Raw genomic sequence first — 17,678 nt, 5'->3', positions numbered from 1 at the left:
TTTTTATTTCAAAGATCATATGTAGTAAATATGTTTGATCGGGCACATTAGAATGTTGAGATGTGCTCGAAGAAACCAATCAGAGACATAACTGTAATCTCAAAAAAGTATTAGATTTTTATTTCAAAGATCATATGTAGTCAAATATGTTTGATCGGGCACATTAGAATGTTGAGATGTGCTCGAAGAAACCAATCAGAGACATAACTGTAATCTTAAAAAAATATTAGATTTTTATTTCAAAGATCATATGTAGTCAAATATGTTTGATCGGGCACATTAGAATGTTGAGATGTGCTCGAAGAAACCAATCAGAGACATAACTGTAATCTTAAAAAAATATTAGATTTTTATTTCAAAGATCATATGTAGTCAAATATGTTTGATCGGGCACATTAGAATGTTGAGATGTGCTCGAAGAAACCAATCAGAGACATAACTGTAATCTTTAAAAAATATTAGATTTTTATTTCAAAGATCGTGTGTAGTCAAATATGTTTGATCGGGCACATTAGAATGTTGAGATGTGCTCGAAGAAACCAATCAGAGACATAACTGTAATCTTATGTAGTCAAATATGTTTGATCGGACACATTAGAATGGTGAGATGTGCTCGAAGAAACCAATCAGAGACATAACTGTAATCTTTAAAAAAATATTAGATTTTTATTTCAAAGATCATATGTAGTCAAATATGTTTGATCGGGCACATTAGAATGTTGAGATGTGCTCGAAGAAACCAATCAGAGACATAACTGTAATCTTAAAAAAAATATTAAATTTTTATTCCAAAGATCATCTGTAGTCAAATATGTTTGATCGGGCACATTAGAATGTTGAGATGTGCTCGAAGAAACCGATCAGAGAAATAACTGTAACCTTAAAAAAAATATTAAATTTTTATTTCAAAGATCATATGTAGTAAATATGTTTGATCGGGCACATTAGAATGTTGAGATGTGCTCGAAGAAACCAATCAGAGACATAACTGTAATCTCAAAAAAGTATTAGATTTTTATTTCAAAGATCATATGTAGTCAAATATGTTTGATCGGGCACATTAGAATGGTGAGATGTGCTCGAAGAAACCAATCAGAGACATAACTGTAATCTTTAAAAAAATATTAGATTTTTATTTCAAAGATCATATGTAGTCAAATATGTTTGATCGGGCACATTAGAATGTTGAGATGTGCTCGAAGAAACCAATCAGAGACATAACTGTAATCTTAAAAAAAATATTAGATTTTTATTTCAAAGATCATATGTAGTCATATGTTTGATTGGGCACATTAGAATGGTGAGATGTGCTCGAAAAAACCAATCAGAGACATAACTGTAATCTTAAAGAAAATATTTGATTTTTATTTCATAGATCATATGTAGTCAAATATGTTTGATCGGGCACATTAGAATGTTGAGATGTGCTCGAAGAAACCAATCAGAGACATAACTGTAATCTTAAAAAAAATATTAGATTTTTATTTCAAAGATCATCTGTAGTCAAATATGTTTGATCGGGCACATTAGAATGTTGAGATGTGCTCGAAGAAACCGATCAGAGAAATAACTGTAACCTTAAAAAAAATATTAAATTTTTATTTCAAAGATCATATGTAGTAAATATGTTTGATCGGGCACATTAGAATGTTGAGATGTGCTCGAAGAAACCAATCAGAGACATAACTGTAATCTCAAAAAAGTATTAGATTTTTATTTCAAAGATCATATGTAGTCAAATATGTTTGATCGGGCACATTAGAATGTTGAGATGTGCTCGAAGAAACCAATCAGAGACATAACTGTAATCTTAAAAAAATATTAGATTTTTATTTCAAAGATCATATGTAGTCAAATATGTTTGATCGGGCACATTAGAATGTTGAGATGTGCTCGAAGAAACCAATCAGAGACATAACTGTAATCTTAAAAAAATATTAGATTTTTATTTCAAAGATCATATGTAGTCAAATATGTTTGATCGGGCACATTAGAATGTTGAGATGTGCTCGAAGAAACCAATCAGAGACATAACTGTAATCTTTAAAAAATATTAGATTTTTATTTCAAAGATCGTGTGTAGTCAAATATGTTTGATCGGGCACATTAGAATGTTGAGATGTGCTCGAAGAAACCAATCAGAGACATAACTGTAATCTTATGTAGTCAAATATGTTTGATCGGGCACATTAGAATGTTGGGATGTGCTCGAAGAAACCAATCAGAGACATAACTGTAATCTTATATAAAATATTAGATTTTTATTTCAAAGATCATATGTAGTCAAATATGTTTGATCGGGCACATTAGAATGTTGAGATGTGCTCGAAGAAACCAATCAGAGACATAATTGTAATCTTAAAAAAAATATTAGATTTTTATTTCAAAGATCATATGTAGTCAAATATGTTTGATCGGGCACATTAGAATGTTGAGATGTGCTCGACGAAACCAATCAGAGACATAACTGTATTCTTAAAAAAATATTAGATTTTTATTTCAAAGATCATGTGTAGTCAAATATGTTTGATCGGGCACATTAGAATGTTGAGATGTGCTCGAAGAAACCAATCAGAGACATAACTGTAATCTTAAAAAAATATTAGATTTTTATTTCAAAGATCATGTGTAGTCAAATATGTTTGATCGGGCACATTAGAATGTTGAGATTTGCTCGGTCAAATATATTAGAGACATAATTGTTATTTTAAACAAAAAATATAATATTTGTATTTAAAAGATCAATTATAGTCAAATTTTTTTGATTGAGCACATTAGAAGGTTGAGATGTGCTCGATCAAACAGATCTGTGACAAATCTCTTCTAATTATAATCTCAAAAGAACATCAGAATTACAAGATGAGAGATAAGTTTAGAGATATATACCATTTTGAATTTGCTTTAGATTTATTTGACGTCGTCGGTTGAGAGCTTAAGGCAACAAAGAACAATAATCGATGAGATGAAAGATCTTGCATACTTTGCACAAGATATGAAAATTTAAGATATGAATGTTTAACTCAGAGAGCGAACAAGATGACAGAGATTGGAGAAAGAGGTGTGAGAAGAGATAAGAGGATGAAAGAGTGGCTTCGTTGGTTCTGGGTTCTATTTATAGACGAAATGAAGCTTTTAGGGTTTAATCCAATGACTGAGATAAAATATTGAAGAGGCATATGATCTCAACCGTTGGATTATTACAGTTATAAAAGGAAAAAATCTATTGGAATATTATCTGTATCATTTGGAATTTACCTATAGGTAAAAGATCACAAATATAAAAGGAAAATATCTTATAGAATATTATATATATCATATGAAACTTACCTAAAAATTTAAAAATAAAAGATAACTAATATAAAAGAAAAGATTTTATAGAATCTAATTTATACCCTATGAAACTTCCTTAAAACATGACAAATATAAAAGAAAAGATCTAGTAGAATATTATTTATACCTTATAAACCTTAGCTAAAAGTAAAAGATAACAAATGTAAAAGGAAATGATCTTATGGAATATTATCTATATATCATATAGAACTTACTTAAAATTTTAGAAATAAAAGATAACAAACATAAAAGATAACAAATATAAAAGAAAAGATCTTAAAGAATATTATTTAAATTATATGGAATATAATTTATGGGATATTGAAGAAGACAATTGTGACTCCCTAAACATGTCAGTTTCAAGTTGGCCCAGATTGATAATTATTATTATTATTTTGTTAAGAGCCCAGATCGATAATTAAGCACCACAAATATTTGGTGATGAAAAAGTTAGTATTTTTCTGTATAGTAGTTGGGTATTGGGTTGATATTGAAGAAAATGATTGTGACTTTTTTTTTGATGAAGGCAAAATGATTGTGACTTGATACATTAAAGATATAATCCCTCATAAAAAATGGGTAAAGATGAGACTTATATAATAAATTACTAAAAAAATGGGTAAAGATGAGACCTAGATAATAAATTACTAAAAACATGGGTAAAGATGAGACCTAGATAATAAATTACAAAAGAAACCTTCATAAAAACATTTATCGATAACTTGATGTATAGACCAAGTAGAACTTATTAAGGTTGAATTGGATTAAACTTCAAGCACACCTTCATTTGTTATAATTAATTATATTGTATTAATTCAAATAAAGTGTGTAATATTTTTTAATTAATAAAAATAACTTGTTTTTAACAGGTTAGTCTGGTTGTGGCATGGGTCATGCATGGTGGGCCGTTTTTAAAAGAAATGTCATTGGGCCAAGGTGGCAATGTGATCAAGTAGTCAGAAGGATTACATGATAAAGACCATGGATTTCACTCGATTTAGGGGTCACAGTGTTTAGTTAGAAATGGACTACGATCGTCGAGAGATATTGGAAGACTCGCTACAAAAGACTACTAAATCCTACAACATGTTACACACTTAGAGTGCCGACCACAATTAAGTGTCTCAAATGATGGAAGAGATAAGGAAAGAAACATAAGGTAGAGAAGTCCATGGGTCAGACCATGACCCTTGGGACTAGGACTTGGGTTAGAACCAAGTCCGACCTAACAAGGGTCATCATCGGTCGGGCAAGGCTTAGGGCAAGGGTCAGGCTCAGAACGCGCCTTGTGCTAGTCCAAGGATGAGTCTCGGGACGATCCTAGGATGCGACCAACCGACTTCCCACAGTTAGAGAGGCGTTAACCCTTCCCTATAAACGGAAATGCCAAGTTCAAACATTCCCCACAAATCACAACTCTCTCACCCTCTCTTCTCTTAGATATTTTGAATTTTTCTCTTTTTTCACTCTCTTAGTGTTTCATATCTAAGATTGTGTTCTCTTCCTATCCTTAGAGTTAGTCTTAGATATTTTAGGGCTACAAAGAGATTCGGGAAATCACCCTAGATCTAGAATATTGTTTCTTAAGTTGAGATTCTTGCTACCAAAGGAGGAATACGACTTGCATAAAGTCCTAAGTAACTAATTGGAGGTAATCATGATTCGAGTTTGTGCGTCTCTAGTAGAGGAACTACAATCGAGCTCTTGCATCTTTATTGGAGCTCTCACATATCTTACCTAAGGAGCGATTTGCGGGTTCTTGCTCAAGTAAATAGTAAGGAAGCGTTGAAAAGTATATTTCTCTAGTATAACCTATAAGTTTATTCATACTAGATTTGTGCATGTGATCCTAAGTACCAATATTAAATGTTAGGCATCTGAAATTTAGCTAATAGCATCAGGGCCTGTACACCGTAAGCCCGCAGTGTTGTCGTTCCTACAGGTCAGAATCAACATGTCAAGTAACTTAAAATCTCAACCTACCATGGCTTGGGATACCTATCTGTAGATCTCGATCTTCTGGAAGACAACCGAGATCTCACGTTCCGATCTGTTTTTATTATCCGTGGATGTGTTTCAAACTCAAGCTTTAGAACATCCATCTATACACAACTCACATACAAAATTCTTGATAATTCACTTGACTCATATTTATGAGATAATGCATCAGCTACTTTACTTTGGCTATCGGGTTTGTACTAAATTGTAAAGTCGTGGTCCATGCAATAATTTAGTAGACTATTTTTGTTACACGGAGTGGCTGCCTTAACCTCCAAAAAGTACTTCGAACTTTGTTAATGCACCTTTCTACACCTTCTTCCTACGAGGTAAAGTCATCATTTAGTGAGGACATGAACTAGTGTTATTATTTCTCATACATAGATAACCCAAGGTGCACGACCCAATCACCTTACTGGTAAACGCTATCAGTTTACCTTCTTGCATCAAAATTGTCCCGATTTCTAGTCTACTCGCATCACTTTCAATTATGAATTTCTTGCAAAAATTTAGTAGTGTTAATATCGTTGTACTCATCATAAATGCTTTTAAGTTGTTAAAGGTTGGTTATATGGTCCATTTGAAAGTACCTTTCCTAAGAAGTTTATTTAACGTAAAACTTAATCTACCATAATTAGACACAATTTTTTTATAATAGCTAGTTAAACTTGAAAACTCTCATAATGATTTTAATGACTTCGATAGTGGTCCATTTATGATTCTTTGAATCTCTCCCGGCCCAATCCTACACCATCAGATATGATGAGATTCCTTAAATATTCAACCTCTTGGTACCGAACGAATGCTTACTCAATTTGACCCTGAGTTGGTGTTATTCTAGTACTTGGAATAGTTCTCTAAGGTGTTCGAGGTATAAATTTCAATCTGAGCTATAAACCAGTATATCATCAAAGAAAACCAATAAAAACTTTCGCAGCTGAGTTTTGAAAATATCATTCATGAGATGTTGAAAGGTAGATGCTTTATTGGTCAAACTGAAAGGCATGACAAAGAAAACATAATGACCATCATGTGTCTAAAATGTAGTTCTATGTACATCATCCCATTGCATTCTAATTTGATGGTACCTATGTCTTAAGTCTAGTTAGTTTCGAGTAATATAAAGTCCCATGTAATTCCTTTAATAATTCATCTATGATCGGCATACAATTTTTAATCTTTTACCATAATTTGGTTTAGTGCTCTGTAATCAATTCACATGAACCATGCACCATCATTTTTCTTTATCAATAGGTGAGGAGAAAGGGCTTCTACACGAACGAATTTACCCAGATTGTAGTAGTTATTTAATAGTTTCTCAATCTCATTATTTTGACCAATAACATACCTATAAGGTCAAATAATAATTAGAGAATTATTGGGATGTTAAGTAATGCGGTGATTGAGACTGCTCATGGGTGGAAAACCTTTTGGTGTTGAAGATCCAATAACAAATTACCTAATCAATGATTGAATTTCCATATTTATATCTAGACTAGTCTCATCGTTGTTTTCCTTTCGAATTTGGCACAAAACTCTCGATGGTCATTGCTTGAGGAGTCTTTGCATCGTATGTTTGCTAGCGACTTCACTTTCTTTTCTCTTACGACCTCCAATCTGAAATGTTTACCTCGAATAATGAATATCAGTTATTGGCTCAAGTGTTTGTAGCCAACTTACCCCCAATACCTGTATGTCCATATGACAACCACTAAGTTTCAATATATAATAATTTCCTATGAAAGTGTATTGATTTCTCTTGTATTCTAGGCTGACACATTTTCCCTCGCAAGCAATTTTTGATCCGTCTTCTATCATGATTACAAAAGAGTTGTCAAGTACCGTTTTAATACCTTGCTTGAGTGAAGCATCGATGAAATTGAGTGTACTACCTAAATCAATTAAAACGATTACCTGAGTCCTTTTAATTTAACTTTAAGCCTTCATGGTTTATGATCTGGGGTAGCCGTCCAATGTATGCATAAGAATCTCCGCATGTTCTTCTTTGTGTATGCATTTCTTCACTAACTCCCTAACTTTCAGTCTTGTTTGCATCACCATTTTTTCCCTATTTCTCAATGAGGATAAACCTTTTACCTTACATCGATGTCCACGTTGCCACTTTTCATCGCAATTGTAACATAACTATTGTTTCCTTCTTTCTTCAGCCTTGCTGATGTTAGTAGGAAAATTACAAGTGCTTCATTATTAGTCTGGTTTGGTATTTCTGGTAGTCTTTAATTCAATGTGCTTGTGTTGATAAGGGGGTTTGGTTTTGTAATACTTCTATAACATTGGCACCTCAAGAAGACTTTTTCGTCTTATAAATTTGTTGGAGTACTAAAGGATTTAGTCTCCCAATCTTACCTCATCTTTCTATACACTCGTGAAACAAATCATCTAGTAAATTATTAACCACATCTGAAAGACGCTCAAACTCTGTTTGATATTCAAAGATGGATTGTGTTTATCGTAATTTTGCTAGTGTAACCCCTGCATCTTCATGCATAACTCTCACAAAGCGACTTTTAACCTCTTCGACAAATTCTTCCCATGAGAGAAAACAGTTACCTCTTATAGCTAATCGATACCACACTGATTTTCCATCCAAGTAGCTTATTGCAAACTGAATTTTTTGGTCTTGTGTAGTCATAGAGTTCAAAATATTGTTTAGCTAGAAAAATTCATCCTTCCACACAAATCCGCCAATTCGTGTAAAATATAACCTTTTACCTTTAAAACGCACCTCTATTAGACACAATATCTCTATTTCGACCAATCTTCTCAATCAACAGTGTCCCATTCACTGCCATCCCCGTGATTTTCTTTGCTAATTCACCTAATTATTTCTCCATTCTTGTCTTGTCTACTTTTCGAGTTTGTACCATAAACTAGGTTCTCTAAGGAAAAGGGAAGTAGTGCGAAAGCGAGTGACATAAGCGCCCGCTCTAAATAAATTGATAAGAGCATTCAGATCCTTCTCAACCATTATAAAGGCTTCCAACCAGACAATTTAGACTTCTTAACTAGACTTCAACTAGGACTCCTAATACTTCAAAATGTAGAAACTTCTAATATTAGACAACCCTATAACATCTTGGTAAGAGGAAAAGGCTTCTTAAGGAAGTAAAAAAACCTCACAAGAATCCTAATAAAAAATACCTAATAAACTAAACAGCAATTGGTTTCTAAGATCAGAAGTTTCGTACCATAATATGATGTTTCGTTATGTTAAGTAGTTTTCAAGTACATAATTTTATAAAAGATTGTAAAGCTTCGTAAAAAAATAAGACATTATAAAAGCTTCATAAATAGTGTGGAACTTCATAACGCAATATGAAGTTTCATTATGTTTTTAGTGGGTTTCAAGTACGAAGTTTCACAAAAGATTGTAAAGATTTAGAAAAATATAAAGCTTTGTATAGTATATTGAAGCTTCATACAAATATGTGAAGCTTAATGGATGCATGAAGTTACATTATTTCGACATGAAACATCAATAAAAACTTATGAAGGCCAAAACAATCTTATCATATTTTTAGACCTTTGCATATTAAATGGCAAGTCTGATGTTTGACCCATTTATGGAAGGAATGAATGTAAACATTTTACCAAAATCAACCCAAATATTTGAAGAGACAAACCCCACAAATTCTCACTATGGTTGTTAGATCATCTCTAATGTTAAAGCATCTCCAATGGAACACTCAAGAAAAATTCAAAAAATCTTAATTGTCAAGGTCAATTAAGATCATCTTTCTTAAAAGGAAAAATAGAGTCACTCAAAGTTTTTTGTTTCAAATTGAGATCTTAATTTATAATAACTTTATTTGATACACATGACACTTAAATTTATTAAGAAAAATAGTTAAAAGAAATTTTGTATTAGTTTAATTTAGAGTGTCATGAGGTGCATCTTAGAATACTCAAGAAGATAATGTAATTTTAAAATGCAAAGATTAAGAAATTTTATAATAAATGTAACTACATCATTGTGAAAGGTCTCTACCAAATTTTAAACTCTTTAAAGTTAAAATGACAAATTATATTATTTTTAGTTAAAAAATTCAAAATTTATATTTTTTAATTAAAAACTCAAATATTTGTATTTGTTTAGTTAACAATTCGATATTTTCTGTAAAAGTGTTGCAAAGTTGTCGCAAAGCTGTCGCAAGTTGTTGCAAATAAAAATATTTACTTAGGGAGTTGAAGATTAAAAAAATTAACGGATCCTTTTTCACCAAAACAAAAAATTTAGAAGGAGTTTTGACTTGAATTTCTCAAATTTGCACTAAAATTTTTTTTTGAGTTAATTCCTATTTGGCCCCCTAATTTGTGACCAACTTCTTTTATGGCCCTCTATTTTTTTTTATAAATTCAAATATGACTCCGTGTAAATGTCATAAGTACTATTTCTATATATATTTTTTCAAAATAAAATTAATTATAATCCATGAAATTCCACCTCACTTCCACCTCACATCTCTCTCCACCTCACATCTTTCTCTCTCTCTCTCCAACTCACTTCTCTCTTTCTCTCCAACTGCTCTCTCCCCAACCCGGTCGGCGACCTAAACATAAAAAAACTCTCATATCTCTCTCTCTCTCTCTCTAAACACTTTAGTGAAGGGGTTTCCCTTCGCCGGAGAAGACATGGGTGAGGCGGGGAAAGAGAAAGAGAGAAGCGAGTTGGAGAAAGAGAGAAGTGGAGAGAGAGAGAGATTTGAGGTGGAAGTTATGTGGAATTTCATGTGTCATAATTAACTTTATTTTGAAAAAAATATATATAGGAAAGGTACTTACGACATTTACACTGAAAAAGGAGGTCATATTTGAATTTATGAAAAATAGGAGACCGTAAAAGAAGCTGGTCACAAAGTAGGGGGCCAAACAAGAATTAACTCTTTTTTCTATATATATATATATATATATAAAAATTCTAAAAATCCAAAATGAAATTCTAAATTTTTACCTTTTCAGTGTCCCACCACAGACTTTCATCAAAAAAAAAAAAAAAAAAGTGTCCCACCACAGATCTTGGCCATGGGACTATAGGAGTGGGGCAGAGATGTCATTAGATCATCAATTGGGTTCCAATGGGGGTGATTAAGTACAGATTCTAGATCTTGTAATAGACTAGTATTCATGATATACACTAGTATTTAATAGGATTTAGGAAGTAGTCTCAGAAGAAAATGATGGTACGCGTGTGACAACAGAACAGGTCTGTCTATGCTGAAGCCCTATTTATTTCAATCTCTGGGGTCACTCATTTATGTCATATCAACCCAAACCCTCTCTCCTCTCTTGCTCTCCTCCCCCATTTTCTTCTCCAACTTCTCTCTGTGTAGTTATGAACCTCTGACTTACCTCTAGGCTCAAAGTTCACCCCACCCATTCCTCCCCCTCTTCTTCTCTCCAAAATGCTGAAGAGATAGATAGGTGGATTTCTCCATCTCTTAGTGTGACCATTTCTTCTCTTCCAAAAGGAGAACCAAGTAGAAACCTTTCCAACTCCAACAGAAAGAAAGAGAAAGAAGGAAAAGTGACCTACCTAGCCATCAACCCTTTTAACTCATACCAACAAAATGACTAAAGATGAAGACTTCAAGCTCCTCAAGATCCAGGTCTCTCTCTCTCTTGCTCTCTAACTTAAAAGGCACTTTCTATTCTTTCATTTCAAACCTTTTTTTGTTTACAGTTTTACTTGTTTAAGGGTTTACTTCTTTTCTCCTTTACAGACTTATGTTTTGAAAGTAAACATTCACTGTGATGGTTGTAAGCAGAGAGTCAAAAAGCTTCTCCAAAGAATTGAAGGTACCCCCACTCTCTCTCTCTCTCTCATTGAAAAGATTTTCATCTTCTGTTCATGAACTATTAAACAATAGATATCTTCTCTGATTGAAAGTAATTTTATATATTTGAGATAAAATATTAATTGATTTTTCATTCAACTTTCATATATATTATTGTTATTATTATTTAGGTGTGTATACAGTAAATCTTGATTCAGAGCAACAGAAAGTAACAGTTTCAGGGAATGTGGATTCTGCAACTTTGATCAAGAAATTAGCTAGATCTGGTAAACATGCAGAACTATGGCCTTCAAAATCCAATCAAACCCTAACCCAAACTCAGAAACAACCCCAACAACAACAAAATGGTAATGTCAAAGAAAAGATCATCAACACTACCGATACCAACACCAACACCAATAACAAGAACCAGAAACAAGGTCTGAACAATGGTCTTGAAACTTTCAAGAACCAGTGTAGCAAAAGCCCATCAAAACTTATATGTGATGGTCAAGATGGAGAGAAAAATAGTGGAGAGGAAGATAAGTTAAAGTCAGTGAAAGAGGAAACCAATCAACTTAACATTCTCAAGAAACAAGCTTTTGGACTCAACAATAATAATGCAAAGAACAATGTTACAAGTGTAATTAATGGTGGTGGTGGAAAGAAAGGAAGTGGCATTAATGGTGGAGGAGTAAACCCTAATAACAAGAATGTAGTTGTTAAAGGTAATATGGGTCATTCAGGAAATGGGTTATTAGGGTTTGATCAAACAACTCAAGTTTCACCAATCAAAAATGGGTTTCAAGTTTCTCCATCAATAGGATTTCAAGATGGTTCTGGTCGTAATGGTGGTGGTGGTGGGTTTGTGACAGGTGGACAGTTCCATAACCATCCATCAAATATGATGATGAATGGTTATAATCAGATTCAGAGTAATATCAACCCACCATCAATGATGGTAATGAACATGCATAATCCCATGCAACCTCATGAGATGATGATGTATCATCATACATCTCCTCTTATTGCTCCAACTACCACTGGTTACTACTATAATTACAGCACATCTGCCCAAAACCCTAACTTGTACTATGGTGGTAACATTAATAGATGTGATTACTCTACTACTGAAGCAACACCAACCCATATGTTCAATGATGAAAACACAAGCAGCTGTTTTATCATGTAGACAGAGAAAGAAAGAAAGAGGAGAGAGAAAGAGAGTTTAATGGGGATGAATGTCTTTGGAAATGAAACTTTTGTCATTAGTATTTTTCAAAGTTTTTTGTAATGGTATGTGTTAGTTTTAAACTTTTGTTATTAAAGAAGTTGTTTTTCTAGGGTTATGAGCTTAACTAGTTTCTTAATTTGTGGGGTATTCAAGTAAAGTATGGGCTTATGCTAGCAATGATTATTATATGGTGTTTAATATTAATCAAATATAAGAAGGAAACTCGAAAAAGTCCACATTTTTAACATGGAGACAAGGAGTCTAGTTAATGGGAGACAAGGTTAATGTATTTTATTGGTAGTGACCAGAAAATGATGGAAGAATATCTCAAATTGGATACATGCAATTTTGTATATCTTTTCTAATGATATAGTTAACTAGCTAGGGTTTTTGAGTAACACTATGAATTGTGGAGGAATATGATTTTCAGGATCCTAGGATTTAGCTTGTCAAGCCGAGTGCTTTATTTGGTTAAGGGTGGTAATGGTATATGGATAGTATAACCGATGGAGTTATTTGGTTGATAACAGAGAGATGGGTCCTAAACACATTTAGGATTCCAAAATAGCCCTAAAGGAGTCTAATATTTTTTTTTTTTTTGAGTTAAACTAGAATTTTTATTGATGTGTAGAAATTAAATCCGATACATTTTACATGGTTTTGAGAATTTTGACTCATTTTGAGTGCAACTATGAGATTTACAATAAGTAAATTACATGCGAGACTTACAAAATTAATTACAACATGAAGCTGAAACGGTACAACATTGCCACAACAAAATGAAAAATTTTACAAAATAAAAACATTATAAAGATCACAAATGAGAAGACCTTAAAAGTCTTACACTTTATTATACTTAAATATTTGTAGAAACGATGAACTAAACAAAAGTTGTCGAGTGATGTTATCCTCTTGATTTAATAAGTTGTTGTCATCTTGAGATGTTGTCCAATCTTCTGGTTTTTTTTTTCATCATTATTTTAGTCAAATCAAACAATTACAATAATGAATTAAAGCCACTATTGATCTTCTCTTTCTCAATAATTTCATATTTGAGATTTACTCCCAAATCTAATTTGGATTTCTCTTTTGATTTGATAACCCATGATGCCGAGTTTAAACAAAAGAAGTTCATACCACGACGAAACAACTTCATCCTCTCTATATTCTTTCCCTTTTTCCACTCCAAATTGTTTATGAAAGAAATGAAAGCTAATATAGTTAACATCCCCTTTGAAAAGGATATGCAGGCAAAGGGAATCCTCCCTTTTATTGTAAAAGTCCAATTTCATCTTTTTCTTCTTAACATTTTATGATACATCACAACATAACACATTATGATGGTTCATAACGTATAATCGTGTATCAACAAAAATGTACTTGAAAAACTTTTCTCGGTGAATTATCTCTTCCATATGTTGTTTTTGTCTAGTATCCCGCACTTTTTTGAGAAATTTTTATGTTCTATATATTGTGTTGGTTTAACTTATTCTATGTTCACAGCATATAATAAAATGTAGTAAAATCAGAAACAATCATATTACATTACGAAAGTATAGTGTCGCCTATCGGGTTGGGTCGGCCATGCCCGGGAGAAACGGATTGAGTCGCGCGAGCTACGGATTAGGCCCAGCCAACCCAGGTTCAAATAGTATCAGGCAGGCTCGAAATAACATATAGCATGGTACACTAAGAGTATCTCCAATGCAACACTCAAACTCTAAATCTTAGAGTGCCACATGATTTTTTAGAGTTTTTCTTTAAATTCCATCTCCAATGCAAAACTCAACATGAATCTCTAAAGTGACGTGTCAAGATTTATTTTAGAGATCCTTAAGAGGACACTCTAAATTTAGAGTGTGCTCTTGAGGATCTCTAAGTGCCACATAGGCAAATCAATTAATTTTTAACCAAAATATAGATTTTTAGAGTTTTTCTTGAGTGTTGCATTGGAGAAGGTTTTGCAATAGAGTGTGTCTAAATGGTCAAATAGGAAAGAGACCATTTAGAGATTTGTTTTCACACTTGACACATAGGATTTTTAGAGTTTTTCTTGAACCTTGCATTGGAGATGCTCTAAGCTAAACCCCGTACTAGGTCGGGCCAAGATGCTGGACTCCAATTTCAAACAAAAAAAAAAAGTTACAAACTTACCCCAACAAACATAAAAAAGTAACAATTTGGCTTACTGCAAATTGACATGATCAACTAAGCTTGAACATTTTTCCAGAATAGAGACAACACGATATTGGTTCCAGTACCAACACGGTCTTCAAAACGTTCTTAACTTTGTATATAGTACATATGAAAATAGATATCAATACTTTCATACAATTTTGGTTCTTTTGTTGCAATATACAATTTTAGTTTTTTTTTGTTTTTTGTTAAACTTTCACTATCACTAAAACTTAAGCGTATTATTACAATAAAGATTAACTAAAATACAAGGAACATTCTTCCAGTACTTAGAACTATTCTTTCTGCGAGTCCATTTGGATAATTTATCGGCCGGTACATTGGACGTTCTATTGATATGTACGAATTTGATGCTGTCAAAATAACTTCTCATATCTTTGATTTCCTGTATATGAAACATAGTTTGTCACTGTATCTTGTGTCCCGGATTCTTCAAGTGAAGTATAATATTCTTATTATCACTTTCGATTATGATCAACTTTTGATTATTTTCCACTGCCCACTTCATTCCCTGGAGTATTGCAATAGCTTCACTCTCTTCGCTAGTTCGTGCTCGAGTTACCAAAGCTTTAGCTACCACAAAATTCGAGAGGTCATTGTGAACAATTAAACTAATTCCTATATTTTCAGTAATATTAGTAAAAGATGCATCCACGTTAATTTTTACATAGGGTGCAGGTGGGGGTTTCCACTGTTCCTGAGCTATTGATGTATGGGTAATTGCAGTGGTATTAGATTTTGGGAATGCTAGGATCATATTTATAACAGTGCTGGTATTATTTATTGAGTGTTGAAAACAGTGATCACATCTGGTTTTCTGTATATGTCATAGAATAGTTGCATAATGGATATCATTAATTGTATGACTGGTTTGATTTTGATTCTGCCAAGACATAATCCAATCTATTATAGAAGTAATGTTTGTAGAGATAATGTTAAAATAGAACCAAATGTTTCTAGCTAAAGGACAGTGTAGTAAAGCATGTTCGATCGTTTCTGTATCCTTGCAATTCGGGCAATTATGTAAGTTTCCTATATATTTACCTATTTTAGCTCTAACCGGAAGAGCTTTAGCACATATTTTCTAAATAAAGAGTTTAATACGTGGAATTGAAGGAAGAGACCAGATAAAGTTCCAGTTTATTTGGCGGTTAATAGTAGGATGGTACGAGTTACTTAGGTGTTGATACATCGATTTGATCGAGAACTCACCAGATTCCGTGAGCATCCATTTCATTTGGTCGTTACCTTCGTTTTGTAGAGGAATAGCTTTGATGATATTTTGAGTCTGGTCGTCGAAGGTGGTTCTGAGAGTATCTTTGCTCCATTGATTATTACTAATTAGTTGGGATACTTTGACTAAAGTCGAAGCATTAGTATTAGCTATGGGGTTGCGGATACTTGGAATCCAGTTATCAGTCCATATGTTGTTCTCGTTACCATTGTGAACTTCCCAAGTGGTAAATTCATCGACTTGATTTAGATGCTTTCTTATAGTTTTCCAGTTCCAGGAATGATGAGATTTAGCTGGACCCGGAGTATCAGAGTTGGGGTAGTATTTTGCTTTTAGAAAGCGAACCCATAAAGTATTTGGTTCAGTTTTCAGCCTCCATGCTAGTTTACTCAAGGGGGATGTGTTATCTAGGAGGAGGTGATGGATACCAAGCCCACAAGACTTTCTTAGGAGACAGATATATGACCTGGTGCATATACCTTTAGACTTTCCCCACCAGAAGGACTTTTGCAAAGTCGCAATGCTCTTGCTTATGCCCTTGGGAATGGCGAAGCAATGCATCTGGTATCGAAGAACGGCCGCAGCAACAGCTGAAATACAATTTTAGTTATACCTCAATCTTTTTCTTGTAAAGTTATACCTTCAACTTAGAAATATAATATGTAAGGAGGTGGTAGTGGTTCAGGACATTGAGGGACAGTCATAGATAAAATGTCACATAAACATTTCAAGACATTGCGATATAATCCAGACTGGCTTGGCTCCTCATTTGTACTTGCCAGCCCCGAGCCAACCAGCCCTGAGAAGTAGCACTATCGTAGTACATATCATAGTACGTGAAATTATATTACAATATGTAAAACGCATAGCCCATTATATGAAATCTTAGCCCATTATATGAAATCTTATTACAATGTGTTGCCGTAATATAATATGTAAAATCTTTTTACAACATGTTTTGTTCTTCAACCTCTCATTTTCCTCAATTTGTTCACCGTTGATGTCAAACCTTTTCAATTTGCTTTCTTCTGATGACGAACCTTCATGAGTTTTTTTTTTTTCTAGTCCAATCAAATATATTAATTATTAAGTGGTGAAGTACTATCATTTGAAACAACTGAATTTCAAATACAGTACAACATATTAGCATGGTAAAGAATAGAAATTGAAATAATATATGAACTATAATAATACATTTTCAACAAGAAAAACTATAACAAGAAAATCTCAAAAACGAACATGATCATCTCGATCATGAGACGAAGATGTAAAATCGATTTAAATCAAAACCGGACTACTTTTAGATGAAGGAAACCACAAAAAAAGACTCGTTGTATTTAGATGAATAAAGATGATGAGAAGAAACTCATGTTAGATGTGAACCAAAGGTATTAGTATTTAGATATAAAAAATTTCTAATAAATGAAGATGATGAGAAGAAGTGATTATCAATCTAGAAATCCTCTTTAATGGCGTCTATTAACATCTATCAAGGTCGCCAACAACCCTAGGTTGGAGTGGTAAGAGGTATAGTCTTCCACCTTAGAGATCTAGGGTTCGAGGCACGCTGAACATTTAAAAAAAACATCTATCAAGGTCCACAATATTGTGGGACCAAATACCTTAAAAATATGTCTTAAAAAAAATACCTTAAAAAAAATAATTTTTGAGTTTATAGACCAAAAATAGGGTCCTAATAGGAGATATAGTCCTCTATAATCCTAAAAAGGATTTCAAAACCTAAATAATAATTTAAATGGATATCTAGTCCTTTTGGTCTCATCTAGAGAGAAAACACAAATCCATATAATACATATTAAAGATATAATACCTATATTAACCTTCTTTAATATCAAAACGTGATTTACATTCTAAACTGTTAAAGATATTT

At 32.9% G+C, this 17,678-nt stretch overlaps 1 protein-coding gene across 1 annotated transcript; it reads left to right on the top strand.

Moving 5' to 3' along the window:
• Nucleotides 1–10,428: 10,428 nt before the first annotated feature.
• LOC147543463 (Heavy metal transport/detoxification superfamily protein) lies at nucleotides 10,429–12,466 on the top strand. Its single transcript, XM_086637790.1, has 3 exons — nucleotides 10,429–10,955; nucleotides 11,070–11,145; nucleotides 11,315–12,466. The coding sequence occupies exons 1-3, from the start codon at nucleotides 10,917–10,919 to the stop codon at nucleotides 12,313–12,315; spliced, it is 1,116 nt and encodes a 371-aa protein (XP_086493916.1). The 5' UTR covers nucleotides 10,429–10,916; the 3' UTR covers nucleotides 12,316–12,466.
• Nucleotides 12,467–17,678: the final 5,212 nt, after the last annotated feature.

This window comes from Eschscholzia californica, unplaced genomic scaffold (genome assembly GCF_041429995.1).
Source record: "Eschscholzia californica isolate CP2 unplaced genomic scaffold, dmEscCali1.0.p SCAF_4, whole genome shotgun sequence".
Classification (NCBI taxonomy): Eukaryota; Viridiplantae; Streptophyta; class Magnoliopsida; order Ranunculales; family Papaveraceae; genus Eschscholzia; species Eschscholzia californica.
The sequence above is the reverse complement of the archived record's forward strand: the minus strand, read 5'-3'. Positions and strand labels throughout refer to the sequence as shown.

Coding starts and splice junctions, on each gene's coding strand:
- LOC147543463 (XM_086637790.1), top strand. CDS start 10,917: ATGACTAAAGATGAAGACTTCAAGCTCCTCAAGATCCAG. Junction 10,956..11,069: donor TCAAGCTCCTCAAGATCCAG/GTCTCTCTCTCT, acceptor TCTCCTTTACAG/ACTTATGTTTTGAAAGTAAA. Junction 11,146..11,314: donor GCTTCTCCAAAGAATTGAAG/GTACCCCCACTC, acceptor ATTATTATTTAG/GTGTGTATACAGTAAATCTT.